Raw genomic sequence first — 25,740 nt, 5'->3', positions numbered from 1 at the left:
TCAGCTAGTGGAATGGTGTTGCAGCAACAACAATATACTCAAAATTAGTAAGACGAAAGAGCTGATGTGGACTTCAGGAAGAGTAAGACGAAGGAACACATACAAATCCTCATAGAAGGATTAGAAGTGGAGAGAGTGAGCAGTTTCAAGTTTCCGATTGTCAAGATCTCTGACAACCTAGCCTGGTTCCAACATACCGATGCAGTTATAAAGAAGGCAAGAGAGTGACTATACTTCAGTTGGAGTCTTAAGGGATTTGGTATGGCAACAAAAATACTCAAAACCTGCTATAGATGTACTGTGGAGAGCATTCTGACAGGCTGCATCACTGTCTGGTATGGGGGGGGGGGCGCGGGGGCTACTGCACAGGACCGAAAGAAGCTGTAAAGGGTTGTAAATCTAGTCAGCTCCATCTTGGATACAAGCATACAACATGCCCAGGACATCTTCAAGGAACGGTGTCTCAGACCCCTGCACCCAGGGCATGCCCTTTTCTCACTGTTACCATTAGGTAGGAGGTACAGAAGCCTGAAGGCACACACTCAGCGATTCAGGAACAGTTTCTTCCCCTCTGCCATCTGATTCCTAAATGGACATTGAACCCATGAACACTTCCTCGCTCTTTTAATATTTATTATTTCTGTTTTTGCACGATTTTAACCTTCTCAATATACATATACTGTAATTGATTTATTTATTTATTTTTGCTCTTTTTCTTCTATATTAAGTATTGCATTGAACTGCTGCTGCTAAGTTAATGAATTTCATGACACATGCCAGTGTTAATAAACCTGATTCTGATTTACACACTCACTCGTTCCATGTTGACGAATACAGTATGGTGCAAGTCTTAGGCACCCTAAGTATATGTATGTGTCTTAGACATTTTGCACAGTACTGTATGAACAACCTCACTTTTGATCTCATGGGGGAAGGAGTATGAGGAAGCAACAGAAGATGATTGGGCTGAGGACACTGCCCCAAGCAACTCCTGCTTCAGCAAGCACAAACATCCTCCTTTGTTTCAGAAAAAAAATACAAACTGCTGGAGGAACTCTATGGACTAGGCGGCATCTCTGGTGATGGCAGAGCACAGAGGCGGATAAACCTGCAGGGGGTCGTATTATTCAGCCAGCTCCATCATGGTACCCGCCGACGTGGACATCTTCAAAAGGCCGTGCCTCAAAATGGCGGCATCTACCATTAAGGACTTCCACCACCAGGACTTGCCCTCTTTTCAGTTCTACAATCAGAGAGGGGGTACAGAAGCCTAAAGATACACACTCAACATTTTAGTAACAGCTTCTTCCCTTCTGCCATCAGATTTCTGAATGGACAATGAACCCATGAACGTTATCTATTTTTGCACTACTTATTTATCTCTTTATATACAGGTAATTCTGATGGTTCATCTTGAATGTCAGTAGTCATCTTGCTGGAGACAGATGAAGAGCTCATCCCATTTTGGGAAATAAGATTAGATGAGCTTTATTTGTCACATGTACGTGAAAACATCAAATCATACAGTGAAATGCACTGTTTGTGTCAAGGACCAACACAGTCCATAGATGAGTAAGGCATGCCCACAACTCACTCACCCTAATATACGTCTTTGAAATGTGAGAGGAAGCCCGAGCACCCAGAGGAAACCCATGAGTTATGGACAGAACTTACAAACAACTTATAGACAGTGGCAGGAATTGAACCCAACTTGCTGGCACTGTAAAGTGGTATGCTAAACTCTACACTGCAGTGTCATCACTTGCCACAAAAAAAGTGGAAAACACCCTGAAGCCAGATTTATGATTAACTACTTCATCAGATTTTTTTCTTTTACAAACGTAAACTAATATAGGGAAAGTGAAAAGTTTATCGATACTTATAACACTTTTCAAACTTTAGCCAGGTTAATTAAATTATATATTGAATCTACACACACAAAAGGCTGGTGGAACGCAGCAGGCCAGGCAGCACCCATAGGAGGAAGCACAGTTGACATTCCGGGCCGAGACTCTTCATCAGGACTAACTGAAAGAAGAGATAGTAAGAGATTTGAAAGTGGGAGGGGGAGGGGGAGATCCGAAATGTTAGGAGAAGACAGGAGGGGGAGGAATGGAGCCAAGAGCTGGAAAGTTGAGTGGCAAAAGGGATATAAGGCTGGAGAAGGGAGAGGATCATGGGATGGGAGGCCTAGGGAGAAAGAAAGGGGGAGGGGAGCGCCAGAGGAAGATGGAAAGCAGGCAAGGAGTTATTGTGAGAGGGTCAGAGAGAGAGAAAGAGAGAGAGAGAAAAAAAAGCAAAAATAAAAGTAAATAAATAATAAATAAGTAAAGGATGGGGTGAGAATGGGGGAGGGGCATCGGAAGTTAGAGAAGTCAATGTTCATGCCATCAGGTTGGAGGCTATCCAGACAGAATATAAGGCGTTGTTCCTCCATCCTGAGTGTGGCTTCATCTTGACAGTAGAGGAGGCCAACCATGTGTATTACATGAATTTCCAGCATCTGCAGATTCCCTTGTGTGTACATTGAATCTGATTCATTCTGTAGTATTGATATGGTGTACTGATTTGAGCACCACATCATCTTGATTGGGTTGTTTTATTCTGATTCTGAATGAGCGAATATGGCATAGAATCAATCAGAATTGGAATAGTGGTGAGGTATGATCTGCATCATGGGTGGTTTCCAAATTGGTTACAAAATGACCTAAATTTAATTAAAATCAGACGCTGAGATCAGCTTATTGAGCAAGTAGTGTCAGGAAACTATAACATTAGAAGATTTAAACTTGGAAACCCTAGGATGGGGAAAAAATTTTCAACTAGCATATCAGCAATTTGATTAACATATGTAAAGGTGAGGAAATGGTCAGAGGAGGCTTATGAGGCACTCCAGGGTTGTTTTGAGGTGACAGACTGGCAGACACTCTGTGAGCCACATGGAGAGGATATTGATGGGCTCACAGAGTGCATCACTGATTACATCAGCTTCTGTGTGGACTGCAATGTTCCGACAAGAACTGTCCTTTGTTATTCAAATAACAAGCCATGGGTGACAAAGGACATTAAGGACATCCTGAACGCTAAAAAGAGGGCGTTTAGAGATGGAAACAGGGAGGAGCTGAGGACAATACAGAGGGACCTGAAAGCCAGGATCAGGGAGGCTAAAGACAGGTACAGGAGGAAGCTTGAGTGGAAACTCCAGCAGAACAATATGAGAGAGGTCTGGAGGGGGATGAGGACCATCACTGGGTTCCAGCAAACTAGCAACAGAGGAGCTGAGGGCAGTGTAGACAGGGCCAAAGAACTTAACCTGTTCTTTAACAGATTTGACATTGTGACCCCTGCCCATCCCCCACATGAGCCATCTGTTGTCGGCCTCCAATCAACACATGTTCCACTCTCCCCTCCTACCCTCCTCACAGTCTCCCACCCTGTTCTCATGATTATATTCCTCCCCCACACAAAACCACCACGGTGGGCTTCATGGCTGAGCAGGTGAGAAGACAGCTGAAACGTCTCAACCCAAGCAAGGCTGCAGGAGCGGATGGTTAGCAGGGTGCTGAAAGCCTGTGCCCATCAGCTATGTGGACTACTTGGCCATGTATTCAACCTGAGCCTGAGGCTCCGAAGGGTTCCTGTACTGTGGAAAACGTCTTGCCCCGTCCCTGTGCCGAAGACGCCGCGCCCCAGCGGTCTCAATGACTACAGACCAGTGGCATTGACCTCCCACATCATGAAGACCCTGGAGAGACCTGTTCTGGAGTTGCTCCGTCCTATGGTCAGGCCACACTTAGATCCCCTCCAGTTCGCCTACCAGCCCCGACTAGGAGTTGAGGATGCCATCGTCTACCTGCTGAACCGTGTCTATGCCCACCTGGACAAGCCAGCGAGCACTGTGAGGGTCATGTTTTTTGACTTCTCCAGTGCGTTCAACACCATCCACCCTGCTCTGCTGTGGGAGAAACTGACAGCGATGCAAGTGGATGCTTTCCTGGTGTCATGGATTCTTGATTACCTGACTGGCAGACCACAGTACATATGCTTGCAGCACTGTGTGTCCGACAGAGTGATCAGCAGCACTGGGGCTCCACAGGGGACTGTCTTGTCTCCCTTTCTCTTCACCATTTACACCTCGGACTTCAACTACTGCACAGAGTCTTGTCATCTTCAGAAGCTTTCAGATGACTCTGCCATAGTTGGATGCATCAGCAGGGGAGATGAGGTTGAGTACAGGGCTACGGTCGGAAACTTTGTGACATGGTGTGAGCAGAATTATCTGCAGCTTAATGTGAAAAAGACTAAGGAGCTGGTAGTAGACCTGAGGAGAGCTAAGGTAACGATGACCCCTGTTTCCATCCAGGGGGTTAGTGTGGACATGGTGGAGGATTACAAATACCTGGGGATACGAATTGACAATGAACTGGATTGGTCAAAGAACACTGAGGCTGTCTACAAGAAGGGTCAGAGCCGTCTCTACTTCCTGAGGAGACTGCGGTCCTTTAACATCTGCCGGACGCTGCTGAGGTTGTTCTACGAGTCTGTGGCGGCCAGTGCTATCATGTTTGCTGTTGTGTGCTGGGGCAGCAGGCTGAGGGTTGCAGACACCAACAGAATCAACAAACTCATTTGTAAGGCCAGTGAAGTTGTGGGGATGGAATTGAACTCTCTCACGGTGGTGTCTGAAAAGAGGATGCTGTCCAAGTTGCATGCCATCTTGGTCAATGTCTCCCATCCACTACATAGTGTACTGGGTGGGCACAGGAGTACATTCAGCCAGAGACTCATCCCATCAAGATGCAGCACAGAGCGTCATAGGAAGTTATTCCTGCCTGTGGCCATCAAACTTTACAACTCCTCCTTTGGAGGGTCAGACACCCTGTGCCGATAGGCTGGTCCTGGACTTATTTCATAATTTACTGGCATAATTTACATATTACTATTTAACTATTTATGGTTCTATGACTATTTATTATTTATGGTGCAACTGTAACGAAAACCAATTTCCCCCGGGATCAATAAAGTATGACTATGACTATGAAAACTGCGCATTAATACGATTGCAATAGTACTCAGAATTTGACCTACTTGTTTCATATATTGAAGAATAGAATGGAGTTGCACTCACTGCTGAATACAAGTATATAAGCAGGCAAGTAGTTCACACCTTCACCACTGTCATTACCACAAGTTACATTCAAGAACAGAAATGTGGGTAGTGAAGATATTGATTTGTATCAGTGTAACAAATCCAATAAGCCACTTGTCAATCCACAGGGAACAGATTGCTAAATGTTGGATAAACTCAAGATTGTAAAGATATTTTTCAGATTCTGATTTATTTGTCACATGTACATTGAACCATACAGTGAAATGTGTGATTTGCATTCACAACCAACAAACCCAAGGATGTGCTGGGGCAGCCTGCAAGTGTTGCTGCACATCCCAGCACCACATAGATTACAACTAACAATAACGGAAAACAAAACAAGATAACAACAGCACAACAAACTCCGTGTTACCCACTCCAACCCCAGATAAATTCATTTTATGGAAGATTAAATTATTTTCCTATCATCATCATGTGCTGTGTAGTATGACACAGGCATTAATTGCTACACTACCGCACTGACAAAGACTTGAATGCAGCTATTATCTAAATGGACTGAATGTCCTAATTCTGATCCTTTGTCTTAAGGTCTAATTACCCAGGAATTCAGTCACTTCGACATTGAACTAGCCAGCTCTTACTGATTATGTTCTAATCAGGGTGGTGATGTCAAGGAAAAATGTGATGGGTAAACCATTTTTTCTTCAATTAGTGAGAAAGCAACAAGTCCTCACAATTCTCCAGGTTGCTCTAATCAGCACATTCCCATCATCAGCCTTCAGACTATGGGTATAGCTAAGGATTTCTATGCCACCCTTAAGAGCAATGATATGTGCTCAGATAACACATTGAGTGTCAGAAGATGGCTGAGAAAGAAAATTATAGTATTTATAATTGCATGGTCCCAGCACCTCTCAGGTAGTGCATCAATAAGCTCCAACTCCTGTATTCCACCTCAGGGTGAATATACTGGCCTGAGAAAGGGCGCAAAACAAATTTACCAGCACTGTGAAGTGCAGCTAAGGAATGGAACTATCTCAACAGCTTTCTTGGAATATAGAAGACAAAATAAGTAGTCCTAATAACGTGATGAAGTTTGTGAAAGGATTTGACCAGTACAAAATCATATCCTAGAGCAGCAAAACCCAGAAGAGAGACATTACCTTAAACTCATTGCAAAGCCCTTCTGCAGTGTCATTAGAAGTTACTTTTCACAAGTTAGTAGAAACTCAATATCATTAAGAGTTTTGTGTAGGGATGAATTGATGCAGATGAATGGATTAAGATCCGATCACCACCCTTGATGTAAATGAATACATTTATTCATTATACCTTTATCCACACATGAGGCTCGTTACCAAGTTAAGAGACCATGGTATTACAGGAAAGTTACTAACATGGTTAGAGCATTGGCTGATTGGTAGGAGGCAGTGAGTGGGAATAAAAGGATCCTTTTCTGGTTGGCTGCCATTGATTAGTGTGTTCCGCAGGGACTGGTGTTGGGACCACTTCTTTTTATGCTGTATATAAATGGAATAGATGATGAAATAGATGGCTTTGTTGCCAATTTTGCAGATGACACGAAGGTTGGTGGAGGGGCAGGTAGTGTTGAGGAAACAGGTAGGATACAGAAGGACTTAGACAGATTAGGAGAACGGGCAAGAAAGTGGCAAATGAAGTACAATGTTGGAAAATGCATGGTCATGCACTTTGATAGTAGAAATAAACGTGTGGACTATTTTATAAACGGGGAGAAAATCCAGGAATCTGTACCAGGGAGTCCTTGTACAGAATATCCTGAAGGCTAACTTGCAGGTTGAGTCGGTAGCGAAGAAGGCAAATGCTATGTTAGTATTCATTTCAAGAGGTCTAGGATACAAGAGCAAAGACGTGATGCTCAGGTTTTATAAGGCACTGGTGAGGCCTCACCTTGAGTATTGCGAACAGTTTTGGACCCCTCATCTTAGAAAAGATGTGCTGATATTGTAGAGGGTCCAGAGGAGCTTCACAAGGATGATTCCAGGAATGAAAGGGTTATCATACGAGGAATGTTTGATGGCTCTAGGTACTCACTGGAATTCAGAAGGATGAGGGGTAATCTCATTGAAACCTTTTGAATGTTGAAAGACCTAGACAGAGTAGATGTGGAAAGGATGTTTCCCATGGTAGAGGAGACTAGTTTAAGAGTGCACAGCCTCAGGATACAGGGGCACCCTTTTAAAACAGCGATGCAGAGAAATTTCTTGAGCCAAAGGGTGGTGAATTTGTGGAATTTGTTGCCACTTGTAGCTGAGAAGGTCAGGTCGTTGGGTGTACTTAAGGCAGAAATGGATATGTTCTTTATTGGACATGGCATCAAAGGTTATGTGGAGAAGGCCCAGAACTGGGGTTGAGGAGGAGATAGAAAAAAAGGATCAGTTCCTGTATCTTATGGTCTATTAGTTATTGAGGTAGGAAAAGAGAGAGTTAATAATCAGTAAATTATTGTCCTGGAAAGGCAGTTTGCTAAGGCTATTGGGGAGAGTTTAAACTAGGATTGCTGAGATGTGGGAACCAAACTGAAGAGATGGAGGAAGAGACGGTTGGCTCACAAATAGAGAAAACTTGGAGACATTGCGAGAGGGAGGATAGGCAGGTGACAGAGAAGAGACGCACTCAGACCAATGGTTTGAGATGTGTCTATTTTAATGCAAGGAGTATTATGAACAAAACGGATGAGCTTAGAACGTGGATCAGTACTTGGAGCTATAATGTTGTGGCCATTACAAAGACTTGGATGGGCAGGGACAGGAATGATTACTTCGAGTGCCAGGCTTTAGATATTTCAGAAAGGACAGGGAGGGAGGCAAAAGAGGTGGGAGTGTGGCACTGTTGATCAGAGATAGCGTCACAACCATAGAAAAAGAGGAAATCGTGGAGGGATAGTCTACTGAGTCTCTGTGGGTGGAAGTTAGAAACAGGAAGGAGTCAATAACTTTACTTGGTGTTTTTTATAGACCACACAATAGTAACAGGGACATCGAGGAGCAGATAGGGATACAGGTTCTGGAAAGGTGTAATAATAATAGGGTTGTCGTGGTGGGAGATTTTAATTTCTCCAATATTGATTGGCATCTCCCTAGAGGGAGGGCTTTAGATGGGGTGGAGTTCGTTAGGTGTGTTCAAGAAGGTTTCTTGACACAATATGTAGATTAAGCCTACAAGAGCAGAGGCTGTACTTGAACTGGTATTGGGAAATGAACCTGGTCAGGTGTCAGATCTCTCAGTGGGAGAGCATTTTGGAGATAGTGATCACAATTCTATCTCCTTTACCAGAGCATTGGAGAAGGATAGGAACAGACAAGTTAGGAAAGTGTTTAATTGGAGTAAGGGGAAATACGAGACTATCAGGCAGGAACTTGGAAGCATAAACTGGGAACAGATATTCTCAGGGAAATGTATGGAAGAAATGTGGCAAATGTGCGGGGGATATTTGCGTGGAGTTCTGCGTAGGTGCATTCCAAAGTACAGGAACCGTGGTGTAGAAAGGCTGTTGTAAATCTAGTCAAGAAAGGAAGAGCTTACGAAAGGTTTAAAAAACTGGGTAATGATAGAGATCTAGAAGAATAAGGCTAGCAGGAAGGAAATTAAGAAAGAAATTAGGAGGCAGAAGGGGCCAGGAGAAGACCTTGGCAGACAGGATTAAGGAAAAACTCAAGGCATTCTACAAGTATGTGAAGAGCAAGAGGATAAGACGTGAGAGAATAGAACCAGCGAGACAGTGGAAAAGTGTGTATGGAACCGGAAGAGAGAGCAGAGATTCTTAGTAAGTACTTTGCTTCAATATTCACTATGGAAAAGGATCTTGATGATTGTAGGGATGACTTAACAGTGGACTGAAAAGCTTCAGCATGTAGATATTAAGGAGGATGTGTCGGAGCATTTAGAAAGCATCAAGTTGGATAAGTAACCAGAACAGGACAAGATATAGCCCAGGCTACAGTAGGAGGTAAGGGAGGAGATTGCTGAGCCTCTGGCAATGATCTTTGCATCAATGAGGGGAAAGGAGAGGTTCTGGAGGATTGGAGGGTTGCAGATGTTGTTCCCTTATACAAGAAAGGGAGTAGAGATAGCCCTGGAAATTATAAACCAGTGAGTCTTACTTCACTGCTTGGTAAGTTGATGGAGAAGATCCTGAGAGGCAGGATTTATGAACATTTGAAGGGGCATGATTAGGAATAGTCAGCATGGCTTTGTCAAAGGCAGGTTGTGCCTTAAGGGCCTGATTAAATTTTTTGAGGATGTGACTAAACTCATTGATGAAGGTAGGGCAGTAGATGTAGTGTATATGGATTTCAGCAAGGCATGTGACAAGGTACTCCATGCAAGGCTTATTGAGAAAGTAAAGAGGTCTGGGATCCAAGGGGACATTGCTTTGTTGTTCCAGAACTGGCTTGCCCACAGAAGGCAAAGACTGGTTGTAGATGGGTCATATTCTGCATGGAGGTCGGCGACCAGTGGTGTGCCTCAGGGATCTGTTCTGGGACGCCTCGTCTTTGTGATTTTTGTAAATTACCTGGATGAGGAAGGGGTTAGTAAATTTGCTGATGACACAAAGGTTGGAGGTGTTGTGGATAGTGCAGAGGGCTGTCAGAGGTTACAGCAGGACATTTTTAGGATGCAAAACTGGGCTGAGAGTGTCAGATGGAGTTCAACCCAGATAAGTATGAGGTGGTTCATTTTGGTAGGTCAAATATGATGGCAGAATATAGTATTAATGGTAAGACTCTTGGCAGTGTGAAGGAACAGAGGGATCTTGGGGTCCTAGTTCATAGGACACTCAAAGCTGCTGCACAGGTTGACTCTGTGGTTAAGAAGCATATGGTGCATTGGCCTTCTTCAATCATGGTATTGAGTTTAGGAGCCGAGAGGTAATGTTGCAGCTCTATAGTTCCCTGCTCAGACCCCACTTGGAGTACCGTGCTCAGTTCTGGTCAGCTCATTACAGGAAGGATGTGGAAACCATAGAAAGGATATGTTGCCTGGAGTGGGGAGCATGCCTTATGAGAAAAGGTTGAGTGAACTCAGCCTTTTTTCCTTGGCGCAACAGAGGATGAGAGGTGACCTGATAGAGGAGTACAAGATGATGAGAAGCATTGATTGTGTGGATAGTCAGAGGCTCTTTCCCAGGGCTGAAATGGCTAGCACAAGAGGGCAGTTTTAAAGTGCTTGGAAGCAGGTACAGAGGAAATGTCGGGTAAGTTTTTTTTTAAAATGCAGAGAGTGGTGAGCGCATGGAATGGGCTGCCGGCAACGGTTGTGGAGGCGGATATGACAGGGTCTTTTATGAGACGCCTAGAAAGGTACATGGAGCCTAGAAAAATAGAGAGCTATGGGTAACAGTTGGTAATTTTTAAGGTAAGGACATGTTCGGCACAACTTTGTGGGGCAAAGGGCCTGTATTGTGCTGTAGGTTTTCTATGTTTCTAAATTAGGGTTTAGCTTGTGCAGATGCAGTATCATGGAAACACTCAAGGTTTAATAATAAAGAAGGAATAGAGCTATAACTGCACCAAGATACAGGGACTTGATGATCAGGTGATAACATACTACTATTGCTGTGCCCGAAACTTAGATCTGCTGCCAAGTAACTTAAGTGTTTTATTTTATAACTGGGTGGCAGAGAGATGTGAGCATGCAGGTCACCCTTGGGCTAGGTGTCGCACCTGTTTAGCACCCCCTCCCACAGATCAGTGTCACATGAAGCCATCGGAGCAGGTGGAGGATTGTCGAATGAGCAGCAGGTGCATATCACAAGTCCTGGTTCTGCGACCACTGACGCCAGGCAGACAATCTCTGAAGAATATTGGTAATGGCTGGGGTCACTTGTTTTGTGCAGACACTGTCCAGAAGGAAATGACAAACTACTTCTGTAGAAAAACTTGTCAAGAACAATCATGATCATGGAAAGACCATGATGTAATGACACAGCACATAACAAACAAAGAAATGCTTTGGTAACAATAATCTCATTTTTCTATATTTAAGTCTATAATGACTTAATCTGAGAAATTTAACAAGCAAGACTTAGTTAATGATGCTTCCATGTAATCATGCAAGCATAGAGGTTTGTAAGGCCGTGCCAAAATTGTAATTGGGTAGATCAGCTTTGTCTGATCTCTTGGTGCACACCAGGTTTCAGTAAATCACACATTCTTCAAACACTAACTCCATGTTGCCTGTTTTATGCTCCTACAGGACCAATAGCCTACTTGTGTTACTGTGATATCCACCGCAGATTTTAACTGAGACACTGGCAAACTATTAAGGCCTTCAACTGGAACTGATGTGCAATTGGGAGAGTAACATCAGAGAAAGCAACCACCATTTTTAATTAACATCAATGTTACATTCATTTCAAATAGCATTGTTAGCAAATTATTAGTGATTACAATCAATATACATTTATTGACATTAACATGCTGTATATATACATATACATGTTCTCATATATACAACACTGCACAACTTATACATAACAGATTACAAAGAATAATCAGTAAAAAGACATTTATAAAGAGCTTAAATCAACTGTTCTGGACATATAAAGGAAGTTAATTCATACGAGGTAAACCTTTAAAATGGAACCCGGGGAACCCCTGTATTAAACTTATTACACAACCCAGTATTAGAATACAATTTAAGAACATGTGCAGGTTTCCGTTAATAATTTTTACTCATTTTACAATAAGCCTTACCACAACAATAGACATCACACACACAACATTAAAGTAACATTAACTCCACTGTATGAATATGACATGCAGCATTACATTCAAATGTTAAATTCAAATCTATGGTAGGTTATAAATTTTTTCTTGATCAAACTTGACATTACTTCAGGATGTTTGAGTAACTAGTGCTAATCCCACAGATCAAAGAACTAAGGTTTTTTTCAATATGCTTAAAGTAAACAATTTTTGGAGTACTTCCTTGAAATAAAATTGAGCAGATACCACACGGAACGTGAGCATTAAAGCTCACAAAAAAGTATGCAGACATATAAAAAAAATCACTAGCAAACTATTTCAACAGTTTCTCCTCTGATAATGCCATACGTCCTTCAACAATTGATCAGTACAGTCAAGTGTCTATTTGATTCTATCACAGATAATCAAATCAGCAGTTTTATATTAGATAGGTCCACACTAAATGAATGACAATACAGATTCAACCAGAACCTGTGGAGAAAAAAAAGCCTTGGATATGCAGAGCTTACATCTCACAGCAGATTTTACTTCAACACTGGGGGCTCAGTGCATAAGCTTTGGCAGTTGCAAGGGACAACTAACCTTAATTTTAGGGTACTTGGAGGGACCCACTTCGCCTTCACTAGTCACAAACCATCCCTGAGCTCTGATCACAATAAGTTCTAATCACTTACGTATGTGCTTTAGCCCCATGCAATTAATGACATTCATTATGACCAAGATAAATCAGCTGAAGCTGAAAATAGTGTATTTAATCAAATTAGTTGAAATTTGAATCTTTCAACCCTATTGCAGCTACAACATGATTTCTCACAGGCAAACATACGATTTTTTTTCTGAACATTTATTCTGAAAACCTTGGAAAAATTATTATAGTATTCAGAAATTTCTTGACGTCTGATATAATTGGAACAATTTTTTTCTGCTCACAAACGTGTGCCAAGGAATCCATAGATACTCCCAGGTGCTGTCAATGACTTGCTTTGCATATTATATAGTAGGAATAAATTAAACCAGGCACAGCTGGAAGTCTCCTAATTTATGAAAAGGATGGGACTCTAGGGTTTTCACAGTGAAAGCCACATCACCAAAATTTGAAAGGCTTATTGTACGCCATTACCCGCTACTACCTTACAGCTGCATAGCAGTACCAAACATCACTGCTGAAACCAAAAAGGCTTCAGAGTATGCAAACTGCAGATATTCCCAGGTCATGAACAAGTCAAATTAGCCTGTGAATTCAAAATATCAGTACATGAAGACTCTTGCTTTCCACTAGAGCAGCAAGTACCACCTCAGTCTTGGGAAAGGAGGTGAACAGTCTGATTTGGAGGTAAAAAGTAATTCCTTTTCCATACATATTCAACCTTGTAAAATATTTACAACACTGAACACCTACACATTTAAGAGTATTGTTCAGAATCAGTAATGGGGGTTGAAAGTTGACATTTTTTACTTGACTTGTAGAACTGACTACTTTGTGTTCATCTATCCTCAGCAGTTTGAACAAATCCTTTGTTCCCTTCTCTAAGAGAAAATGTTCTTAGCGCAATACTTCATAAGTTCAAATAAGAGCAGCTTCCCTTTTAACAAATATAATTAAGGAATTGTTGAGCAAAACTTTTGAGTTAGTGTTTTAAGAATAATAGCAATTAAAGCCCAGAGTTCTTGCTAACATTAGACACTATGGACGCACCCTACAATGAGCTAAAAGTGCTCTATTGTCTTTGTTTCCTATTTGTACTTTCACAATTTTCCTAGTTAACGGTTGCCAGTACACAGATTGCTTTAATTTATTTACCATGCACTAAGTTGCTGCAAATAACTGACTCTTAATATAAATAACTTTGAGAAGGCAGAATCCAAGAATGTCACAGTACTAGGCCATACAGCCCAGAGCAAATGTGACGATCCATTAAGTCTATTTCACTGCCCATTCTTCATCCCTTGTTTATTTTTGGTTCAGTGATTCAATTGCCTTTTGAAACATTTTACTAAACTTAGTTTCTACCCTTTTTAGTTGCTGTATTCCAATGTTAAGTACCTTACCATAAAATAATCCTCCACTATTCTCTTACAATTCTGAAGAATGACTAACTTTTCCTGAGTATAAATCAACAGAAGAAATGATACCTCATCCACCATTATATTCCCAAAGCCTTCCCTAATTTCTTCTTGACCCCCACCATCTCATGAAAGTGCCACTTTCTGTGGCTCTCCAGAACAAAACTCTAATCTTTGTGAACTTCTTCTATAGTCTCTCCATGTACCTTCTGAAGGAGGAATAGAATGTGAACAATTTAACTGAACAATTTTTAATAAATATTTCTTCCCCCTCCTGCAACCCCAAGCTAAAGGTTAATAGATAATATACTCCATTATACAAATAAAGGAGCCATATTATGTATCAAAGTATTAATCACCTAATCTACAACACTGAACACAATCAGAAAAGCATTGACATATTACAACAATAGAGCGGACAAGGCTTTAAACAAGAACAGGTGGTAAAAATGATAGCAAGTTTGAACTTGAAAGTCTATACACTTCAGAATGAAAAAAAAATGACAGAGGTAACGGTTGCAACTAAACAAAGTTACTTGGTACCTGTTGTAGAAAACCTCAAGTCCTTTGAGTTTCAGGAAGTCTCTGAAAGTGTTAATTGGTGTTTTGATTTTCCGTCAAAAGCAGGTAATCTTTTAGTTAACAGGTTAGCTGCCTGCTGAATATTTTTCACTAATACGACAATAAGCCAAGACCAATATCATGAATAACTAAAGAACAGAATCTCACAATATTAGATAACAAAACTTGATCTCAGGGCATTCTACTATCAAGAACTTCAGACCTTTTCTTCATAGACCAGTATATGTGGATTCAAGAAAAGTTCATGTTGAGACATCACAGACCACTTATCAATGTACAACATATCGCATCTAAAACAAAAGTTCACTTGTCAGCCTAGTCTTTTGGTCATTGAAGGAGAGAGTCAATTCCAGCTTCAGCTTTTGTCGAGCGCTTCCTGATGATGAAAAAGGAAACAAGCCACATTTATTCAAACATTTACTTTCATCTTCACATTTCCCTAATTGTGTACAAAATTATTAACCCGTTGCTGATATACAATAATAACTTGTAATAAGAATATGAGCAGCTGATATGAAACTTTAAAGTACAGTATGCACAGAAGATTAACATTAGATTTGATGAGATTAACAAGCAAATGAATGAACATTTAGCAGATTAAGTCAAACATGAAAATATGATCTAATAGTTTGGTGGGGATAGACAATATAATCTGCATGCCATCCCAAGATTAAGACTTCTCAACATTGACACACTTACATACAAATGAGCTCCAACAGTATTAAATTCAAGGGTTATATATACACACACAGTTGTTCCTATGAAAGTCTAAACTAGTTTTCTCTGTCTCCCCACTTTTCATAATTCTTCTTTGCTATGTGCTATTGATGCACAGAAATATGGTTACTACATTGAAAACTTTTTGTGTATTGGACAAAATATACATGGATCCTTGTTTAAAAAAAATGGAACCTATTTGTTACCCAGAGACAGCCTGGAGATTTTTCCCTATTCCTTCCCTTTCTCTTTCAGAGGTTTTCCTTCTGTTTCTCAGTTCTCTTAAAGTCATCAAACAATTTACTCCTAGAGTGGAACTTAGTAATTCTACTTTCAACAAGGGTGCACTACAATGTAGGAGGGGGAGTGTTGGAGGGAGGGGGGGGTTGTTGGAGGGGTGGTGGGGGTGGTGGCAGGCCAGAGGCAGGGGGGGAGAGATGGGAGGCAGAGCAGGGTATGAAAAATTGATTTGCAGGGGATGAAAGCAGCTGGGAGGGCAGTGTAAATGAGAGGTGAGAAATAAAAGAGGACAACACAGTGTGCAGTCGAAGAGAGAATAAAGCAGAAAATATTTTAATTACTAGCAGCAAACTTTATCAGCAGCCAAAACCTGCATGTGAAAACATAATATACAATAGGCTAAATCCATCACTCAAAAAACACACGGGATCTAAACTTAAAAAAAGACAACACCCTCAGATAATGGAAATTCACCCCTGCAGAATTCACAAATTACCACCCAAAAATTTGTGAAGAAAGGAAAATAGATAGAAACAAAATTTTATTATCTTTCAGCTTCTGTTTTTTGTTTCATGCCCATATGATGTGGCTTCACATGATGCAAAATTTCAATACGGACTATTTTGTAGATGTGCAACCCCACTGTAATGTAGTCACCTGCAGCGACAATGAATGTCACAGTTTAAAACAAAATAGTAGGTTTGTAAAGACTGTTAGCAGAGAACTCTGTGATTACTATTTGCCGATTTGCATGGGCAAGTTGAATTATGAATACTTGCTGATAACCTATAAGTTATCACAGAATAAATTGAATGTGCGTATATTCTTGCGTGAAAATGTTATCTCTCCTGTCAAAATAGAAATGAATCACTTTGAAAATGGACAAATTACTGGAAGTTGCCTAATACTTACACAATAATCTCTTCATAGACATCTAGTTAAAAAGAAGTTTGAGAGAATAGAACACATGTTAAGGAAAATTTGACATTTAAAAGACAAAGATAAAATATTTCCTACAGCCTTACTTTCTTCCGGTCTTGGGTCTGGATTTTCCACTTTTTGAAGTTCTTGGTCGCTCCAGTTTCATTAATGACTGACGTAGACTCTCTTCAGTGTAGGCCAAGTAAACATGAGATAGATCCACTTCAAATGGCTGAAATAATCAAAAGTGAAACAAAGATCAGCTTTAAGAATCAAAGCCATTAAGAATTTTCTGTACATCTATCATTCAAGGCCACCTTCATTGTGAATTTCATTTTTTACACCAAAATTCTACAAATATAACTAACATCAAAACACATTATAAAATAATGCACTTAAGCACACAGGGATCATAAATCAATATGTAAATAATACCTTGCCCCAGATGATTAGAGGAAGTAAAAAGAAATTTGGGCAATATTTATAATTGTGTGAAAGAACATTGTGGAGTAAATAACTTGCAAATATACTAGGCCTTTTATTGTGCAGGATGACCCTGAGCACTTTAACAATTTATTCTTTTATTGACAAATATGACAAGAAATTTTCATGCAAATAAGATTCCAAATATCTAAACAAATTTTGTTTGGTGGAAAGTGCCATCACTGTATTTCCATCAAGATTGTGTTCAAGTCCCACTCAGGCAAAGAAATAAAGGTAAATGTCAAATCCAGTTAAATTCCTACAATGTCAAAAGGACTTCAATAACAGTATTATAACTCTATAATCCTATCACATTATGTAAGTTTTAAAATACAAACAACTGGTAAAGAATGTATGAATCACAATCCTGAATTATAACCTACCCTTTTTATTTTACCATGTTTATTATAAAACTACAGGCCAACTTTCCACAGTATTCAAGTTGAAACACAGAGTCCATAATTACAAATGCAGATGCATTGCTCGATTTCTGCAAAATTAGTTACGCCTAAGATAATTTGGAGGTGCGGAGCGAAGTTAAATGGCAACTCCTTTGCTTGCATCTTCAGAAACAGCTCTATTTCTATCTCTGATATCTCTTGGCCTGCAGTTACATTCTGACTTTGGCTCTTTGCCGGAAAGGGACCCACTCTCAGGGCCTCATGCCCAGCCACTTTTTGATATCCCAAGGACGCGGCCTGGAAGACTAGTGTGCCTTCAAGGTGCTGGATTTTTGGGGCTCTGGAGACAGGCTGATTCTAGGCCGGTGCCCCTGACTGGGGTGGGGTGTCGCAGGAGAATACGGAACATCGGGAGCAGCGAGTTAGCTGCCATAGGCTGTGTGTCCAGAGACCCGAGTCTTTCTGGGGCCAACTCTCTGGGCACAGATCTTAGAAAAATCTACGCAACTGACTTCTAACATCATAAATCAGTGAGTTATGTCTCCCCTCTCGCTGTGAAACAAGGACATCTCTTTTTCCCTTATTCGGGGAGAGGGGGAGAAGGGGGGAGAGGGAAGGGGAGGAGAGGGGGGAGAGGGGAGGGGGGGCGAGATAGACTGTGGTATGTTGAATTACTGGGTGAACGAGTAGTCTTTGGGGTACTGCAAGTTTGTGTCTTTATTGATGCTTTGCTGCACGCTTGAGTGCTCGGTGGGGGGGTGGGTGCGAGGCACAATGCTTTTTTTGCTGGTGGGTGGGAGGGGGTTTCAATGCCTTTCTGCTGCTTGTGCATGGGAGGAAGGAGCTGGGGGGGCTTTGAGGTTCTAACGTTTAACTGTCATTCATTCTTTGGGTCACTCCTCTGTTTTCGTGGATGTTTGTGAAGAAAAAGAATTTCAGTATGTATATTGTATACATTGTTCTGACATTAAATGTACCTATTGAAACCTATTGATTTGAATGAGGCACACAACTCCAAAACTTAAAATGATTTCATTTGATTAAATTTGAAACAATTGTCACAAAAACTGCTTTTCTCAGCATCAATTAAACTTATTTAAAAATAACATTAATGAAAACCATCATAATAATTTTTGGAATTCTCATTAATTTGAAAATATGGGCATTCAACCAGTTAAGTCGCATTTCAAATAGATGACACTTTCAACTGCTTATAAGTTTTATTAATATTTTGCCAAATATTAAAGACTGATTAACTAATAACAATTTTGAGGCATTGAATAAGGAAGGATAAAGAAAAATATGAATTGCATTCAGAATGAATTTTTTCCTCTATATAGTGAAGAATTCAGAAGGTGGCGTCAACTTACATCTTTTTCCGTTTTGTCAGGGACCGGTGTCTGTTTTCTCATATTGTTTCCTGTATATGCCACACATTTCTACAAATAAGCAGAGAAATCTTTAGGCAAGCTCAAAAACCTATCTTTCTTCATATACAGCAAACATTGCCTTTGGAATATACAATAAAAAATCAAATGTGTAGGTACTATATTACAGCTGGTTGGAATTAAGTACATGGATAAGTAAGCGGTAAGAATGGAAATACTACCCAGAAAAATACCTTAAGGGTGAGAAGATTAAGATACATGGGATCTGGAGCAACTTGATCTAGAAGATTAAACTGGATGTGATCCATGGTGACTTACTTGCTAGATTGGATTCGCAATTAGCTTGATATAGATGTCAGAGGATAATGGTGGAAGGGTGCAATTCTGAAAACAGGTCTATGAATGGTAGTGTTCTTTAGGGATCATTGCTGGGAGCTCTGCTGCTTGTCTTTTATCTAACCGACTGGGATAAAAATGTAAATGGACTGATTAATCCATATGCATATAACACAAAAATTGATGGAGGAGTTGTAGATGATGAAAAATGTTGACAAAGGATACATTCAGGCGCAGATCGGGTGCAGGTATGGGCAGAGTAAAGGCAGATGAAGTTTAATCCAGGGAAGTGTGAGGTGTTGCATTTTAGGAGGTCAACTTCAAGAGAAACGTACATAGTAAATTGCAGGACCTTAACAGCATTGATATGCAGAAGCTGATTGGTAATCTGTTAGTTTATTATTGTCGCATGTACATATAGTATCAAGATATAACGTAAAGCTTTATTTTGCATGTCATCCAGAAAGATCATTCCAAACATAGTACAGAGCTTGTGCAAAAGGAAAAATATAACAGTATGTAAAATATAGTTTTATAGTTACAGAGAAAGTGCTTGCAGGTTAACAAATAAGGTGAAGGGCCACGACAAGGAAGAGTGAGATATCAAGAGTTCAGTTTATTGTAAAAGAGATCTGCTCAATAGTCTTTTATAGCAGTGGGACAGAAGCATAGGAGGGATATAGATTACTTTCAGGCAGATGAGATTAGTTTCATCATAGTTGGTACACGTTGTGGGCTGAAGGCCCTGTTCCTTTTCTGTGTTCTGTAAATGCTCTTGGTGAAACACTTCTATGGCTTACATGTAGATATAGTCAACATAAATGCTCTGGTCTGTCTTAAATGTTACAATTAATCAACTTTGCAAACCTACCAGCTGCCACTCTCCAATGTCTTCATTCCAGTGTACGTAGTTTTCAATCATCTCCTTGAAGGTATAAATATCCATTTTAGACAAACTTGCTCTCTTTTTATCTATTGGTGCCAAGCACAAAATATAATAAATACAAGGTGTAACCCAGTTCAATGTAGTACATATTCTGATCAATCATGCTTGATTAAACTGTCAGGCTCTTCTGAAGTACAAATAAGCCTCTTATTCTCTAATTCTGTTATTAATGTCCTCAATTATCAATCAGAATTTTCAACAGGTTTAGGTTTTGCATATAATTTAATGGGAATTTCCTACCATTTGGCATAATCAATTCAAACAGTGGAAGATTAAATGTAGTCTGTAAACTTCCCAGCTTACTGCCCAAAATACAACTTTACTGAAACATTTATAATACCAAAATTTGGGAATATCGATTATCGTTACAAGTTCTATTGACAAGGTGCAGGCTAACACTTCACAGTAAAGGGCATTTTGCGTTTCCTTTTATGCACACACTGATTTTCATTGCTTATTCTTTTCCACCTGAATCATCAAATAGCCCTCAGACCTAGGTTCAAAATCTCACACGCAGCAGTGATGTACAGCATACATTATGAAATCACATTACATTCATGAAAACTGCACCATTCAAGCAATCCCAGCAACTATCTAGACAAAAGGTATGCTCAATATACAAGTGGAAAATATTCAATTTTATAAAAACCCTAACGTAAGTAAATTATTAAAGAAAAGTTAACCTGGTATTCATGAGGAATAAAGTTGTCAACAATGAGCATCTGGAGTCTGAGCTCTCGGCCTAGCTGTCTTACATTCTCCAGCAGTCCTTCGATTTCACGTTGATGTTCTTGTTGCAAGTCTGCCATCTTTGAATAATAACCACAACAGACCATCATCAATGCCATCATGTCACACCTCAATGTTTTAATACAAAAACCTGGACTTTCAGTTTATTTCAATTCATTGTCCAATAAGAGCAATTTTAAACTGCTTTACTTTTATATTGAAAAAGCAATCACAAAATTAGGAGATGACCAGTAAATATATACAGTTTTGTTTTATATTTCTTAGCCCTTCTTCTTCAAATACAAGTCTTTCCTGTCAACTTTAAATTACAAACACGAGAGATTCTGCAGATGCTGGAAATCCAGAGTAACACATACAAAATGCTGGACCCTTCATCACTGCCCGAGGCGTCAACTGTTTATTCCTTTCCATAGATGCTGTCTGACCTGCTGAGTTCCTCTAGCATTTTGTATGTGTTAACTTTAAATTAAAATTTCCAAGTTCTAAGCCTGACACTTCGGTGCATTCTATATGGGTACTCATTGCAGTGATTATACCAAAGCAAATGCAGAAAGTGCACTAGCCCCATGGCTGGCTGAGTAGTATAGATCATCTGATAGGTTTTAAAATATATCTTTCCTAGTTTGGGCTTTCAGAATTTAATATACTCAAACCAAGTCAAGTGAAGTTTAATGTCATTTAACTACATACATGTATATCAGCGGTCCCCAACCACCGGGCCGCAAAGCATATGCTACTGGGCCATGAGGAAACGATATGATTTGGCGATATGTGTCAGCTGCACCTTTCCTCATTCCCTTTCACGCCCACTGTTGAGCCATTACGCATGTGAGGTTGTTACCCACGCGTCATCCATGTCAGCACGGGAAGGAGATCAACTCCTCGAGCTTGCAAATGACGGCAGGCTGAAAAGTATGTTTGACATAACATCTCTGCCGGCATTCTGGATCAAAGTCAAGGCTAAATATCCTGAGATAGCCACGAAAGCACTGAAAACGTTGCTTCCAACATATTTCTGCGAAGCGGAGTTTTCTGCAATGAATGCAAAGAAAACTAAATTGCGGAATAGACTGGACATAAGGAACCCCGATCGAGTATCGCTGTCTCCCATCACCCCTCGATGGGACCGTCTTGTTGCAGGAAAACAAGCCCAGGGCTCCCACTGATTCAGCGATATTGGTGTGTTGCAATGATTTTATATGTTCATACGGGGAAAATATGTGCTGTGTGTTTCATATTCAAACGTTACTTAAAATGTTATGATGCTATTGACTTACTTATATAACCATATAACAACTACACCACGGAAACAGGCCATCTCTGCCCTTCTAATCCGTGTCGAACGCTACTCTCACCCAGTCTCACCGACCTGCACTCAGCCCATAACCCTCCATTCCTTTCCTGTCCATATACCTATCCAATTTTTCTTTAAATGATAATATCGAACCTGCCTCTACCACTTCTACTGGAAGTTCGTTCAATACTTACTTCAAGCTCCCCTGTCCTCCCCTGATAATTGACTATATTCATGCGAGGAAAATATGCGCCGTGTGTTTAATATTAAATTCATTAGATAAACCCCTTTAGAAACGAAACTGAGTGTATTAGCCACTTATCACCTATATTCCGGTCCTGATTAACACCCCCCCCCCCACCCGCCCCCCGAACAGAATTGCCAAAACGATTTGCAGGAATAAAATTGGGAGGCGCATGCATGCGCAGGTCACGCATGCGCACAGGTGCCCGCGCAAGGCTTCATGGTCATTGTAGTCTTACTCTGGGTAAACACAACGTATTTGACTGCTACTCTTGTCCATTGGCAACCCTACTCTCCCCCACCAATCCCTCCCCCCCCTCCCCGCCCCGGGTCGACCGGTCCGCAAGAATATTGTCAATATTAAACCGGTCCGCAGTGCAAAAAAGGTTGGGGACCCTGATGTGTATAATATATATACTGTATATAGAAATGAGACATTTCTTCAAACCAAGGTGTAAAGCACATAACACACGATAACTTATGAAGATAAGGATAAAATCTACAGATGAATCACAGATAAATAACAAACTAAAGTGCATTAATATTAAATATCATAAAGTACGGAACAGATTGACCAGTGACATTTCAAATATGATGCAGCCAGGAGTTCAGAAGCCTAACGGTGTGGTCATCTAGTCATGCTTAAAGGAATCAGTACAACTTAAACAAGATCTTTTATATCCTCAAGTAGTATCTCACCTCCGATTTTGCTGCCATCAGCATTGTCCAAACTTTCTTCAGTTTTTTTGTTTTACCTTGTGCCTCCTCCTGCAAACTGGTATACTTCTCCTCAATGTCTAGACGTTCTTGCTTCAATGAAAAACACAGCAAAAAGAAACATTTTCAGAAATAATCAACAATAATATACATGGAAGGAACGTTGAGGACAATTATCTTTTCCTACAGCTGTTTCAAAAGCTTTGATGCAAAAAGAACATTATTGAGGTCAGCTGATAATTATAATATATCTGTGCTAACGTAGTTTCAACATAATGAATAATAGAGGAGGCTATCTGTATTAGTAAAATATCTTCAATGAAGGAAAATTAACTTCACTATTCCATAAAAATATAATCAGAAAACTAATGCACACCAATCCAACAAACAGGTTATTAAATGAGAGGTTGAAGGGTGGCAAAAGGCAAAATGACAGAGAAATCATACTGAAAAAAAAACTGGAACAGACAAAATTTTAAGGATGTCAAGAAAAGAGATGAAATTGAAAGATCTAGGGAGGAAGGTAGGAGGTAGAGAAGCCCGAAGGCACACACTCAACATTTCAGGAACGGCTTCTTCTCTTCCACCATCAGATTTCTAAATAGACAATGAATACTACCATGGTATCTTTCCCTCTTTTTGCATGACTCACTTAATATTCTTCCTTACTATATATTTCTTACTGTAATTTATAGTTTTTTATGTATTGCAATGTACTGCTGCCGCAAACCAAATGTTACGACATATGCCAGTGAAATTAAACTTGATTTTGAATCTGAATCTTCAGTGTAAGGAACCCAAAAGTTAAATAAAACAATAAAGGAAGGTTTAAAACAAAAAGAGGCCATTGGTTCCTTGTGTGTGATCTGCCATTCAATGTCACTTTAATCACTGAGCCACTTTCCTGTACTAACCACATATATCCAAGAAAACACTAATCTGAATTAAACAGACTGAACAACTTAGTCTCTGCAGTTACTTAATCATTGTGGAGGATATATGTTAAGAAAAATACCTTCAATGAAGAAATATGACCCTGGTTATCTCAAACAGGAGTAATCAGAGGCCCAAGTTGTACATAGAGAAAAATATAGATGAAACAGAATAATAATCTTAAATGTAGGTCAGCATAGGGACAATTTATGGGTAAACAGTATTAGGTACAAGATAGGATAGATTAGAAGTAACAGGAGCAAAGACAAGGTTAACTAAGAAAAGGATGACAATTTTAACTTTAATTCCTTTAAATTACACATCATAAGGAAGATTAGCCGAGGTAGAGTTTAATTTTGTGATAATAGGATGGTGTTAAGAGCATTAACCTCTTTTTCCTCCAACTCCTTTCTAAGTTGTTCTGCGCGATTCCGGCGAGCTTCCAGTTCACAATTAGATTCATCCAGCAGCCTCTCTTGCTCTTCAGCTTTTGCCAAAAGATCCACTCCTCCCACGATCACCTTCTTCTCTAGAGCTGACAATTTTTCCAACAAAGACTGATGTTCTTGCCTAGGAGGTCCAGTGAAAGAATTCCATTATTCAATTACTTTGTAATAAACAGCTTTAGAATGTAAATTCTCTTTAAAAAAGTAATGAAAACACCAAGCTACAAGCAAGTCAGTGCAAGACCATATAACAGAGTCTGAAGTTATGCTTATCATTGCCAGTCAATAAAATGCAAGTAAATCTCCCATAAAGATGGAGAACGCAAATTTGAATGTCCACCAAAAAATTTCAACAAAATACCTTAATCAGAAAAATACAAACTCAAAGTCCTAATGGGAAATTGCGAACAACTACTAATGCAAAATTACTTGTAATCATGGTTGCAAACATTTGACATAACATAATTTAAAAGAGTATTCCTTCTGCAATATTTGCAGTCAGCACTTGAACCAAGCAGCTTTAATACAATTTGTCTTTACTAAAGTTTTTTCTTAATCCAAGTACAAGTTACAGAGACTAGATATTTGCATCAGTCTTGTGATGCTGCTGTGACACTGTAATTTCCTTTGGGATCAATAAAGTATCTATTTAAACTATATGAATTAACAGTATTTATCCATCAGCTTATTTCCAAGGGCAAAAAACAATTATAGGAACTATGTTGCATTTGGAGTCAATTTTAATGGAATGGTAAATTGATAACAATAAACAAACAACTTATCTAGCTCTGAAAATTGACTTTTTTAAACCGGTGGGGGAGGGGGGGGGATTGTTGCTCGCTGCTGCTTATGCGCGGGAGGGAGGGGAGCTGGGAGGGGGACTTTTCGGTTCTTACGTTTAACTGTCGTTCGTTTTTTGGGGCATTTCTCTGTTTTTGTAGATGTTTGCGAAGAGAAAGCATTTCAGGATGTATATTGTATACATTTCTCTGATGTTAAATTGGACCTTTGAACCTTTGAATTAATTTAAATTTCCTGATATTACAGTTGACAATATTTTTATACATTTTGTCTATTTCTATAATTATTGCCTCGTTTGTAGTCGGCTTTTTCCAATCTTCATTCTGCTCTCTGTACATGATTTACACCTAATTTATATTTCCTACTTCAACCTTACATTTTTACTCAGCAATGATTCTTTGAAGTGACCAGTTGTAATATTCCACTGTTCTTGTCCTGTTCAGATATCTCTAGAAGGCACAAAACTGGATCAGACTAAAGGATCAAATACTCTATAACGAAGCTTTGAAATCTGTTAAAATCTTTCTCGGCATTTATGAAATGAATAGTGTAGAATGTCCCTTGTAAAAACTTTCAAAGTTCAAAATTCAAAGTAAATTTATTATCAACATACAATTTC

General features: G+C 39.8%; 1 protein-coding gene across 1 annotated transcript in view; it reads right to left on the bottom strand.

Moving 5' to 3' along the window:
- Positions 1-11,517: 11,517 nt before the first annotated feature.
- Positions 11,518-25,740, bottom strand: part of kif3a (kinesin family member 3A) — a 60,261-nt gene continuing 46,038 nt past the window's right edge. Inside the window, exons 12-18 of the mRNA XM_072264066.1 lie at positions 24,264-24,444; positions 22,924-23,034; positions 20,621-20,746; positions 19,863-19,916; positions 18,638-18,706; positions 16,488-16,615; positions 11,518-14,881 (exon numbers count right to left, since the gene is read on the bottom strand). Of these exons, the coding sequence (XP_072120167.1) occupies positions 14,833-14,881; positions 16,488-16,615; positions 18,638-18,706; positions 19,863-19,916; positions 20,621-20,746; positions 22,924-23,034; positions 24,264-24,444 (718 nt within the window). The 3' untranslated portion in view covers positions 11,518-14,832. The remainder of the gene's footprint in view (positions 14,882-16,487; positions 16,616-18,637; positions 18,707-19,862; positions 19,917-20,620; positions 20,747-22,923; positions 23,035-24,263; positions 24,445-25,740) is intronic.

Source organism: Mobula birostris, chromosome 7 (assembly GCF_030028105.1).
Source record: "Mobula birostris isolate sMobBir1 chromosome 7, sMobBir1.hap1, whole genome shotgun sequence".
Lineage (NCBI taxonomy): Eukaryota > Metazoa > Chordata > Chondrichthyes > Myliobatiformes > Myliobatidae > Mobula > Mobula birostris.
This window is presented reverse-complemented; position numbering and strand designations above follow the sequence as displayed.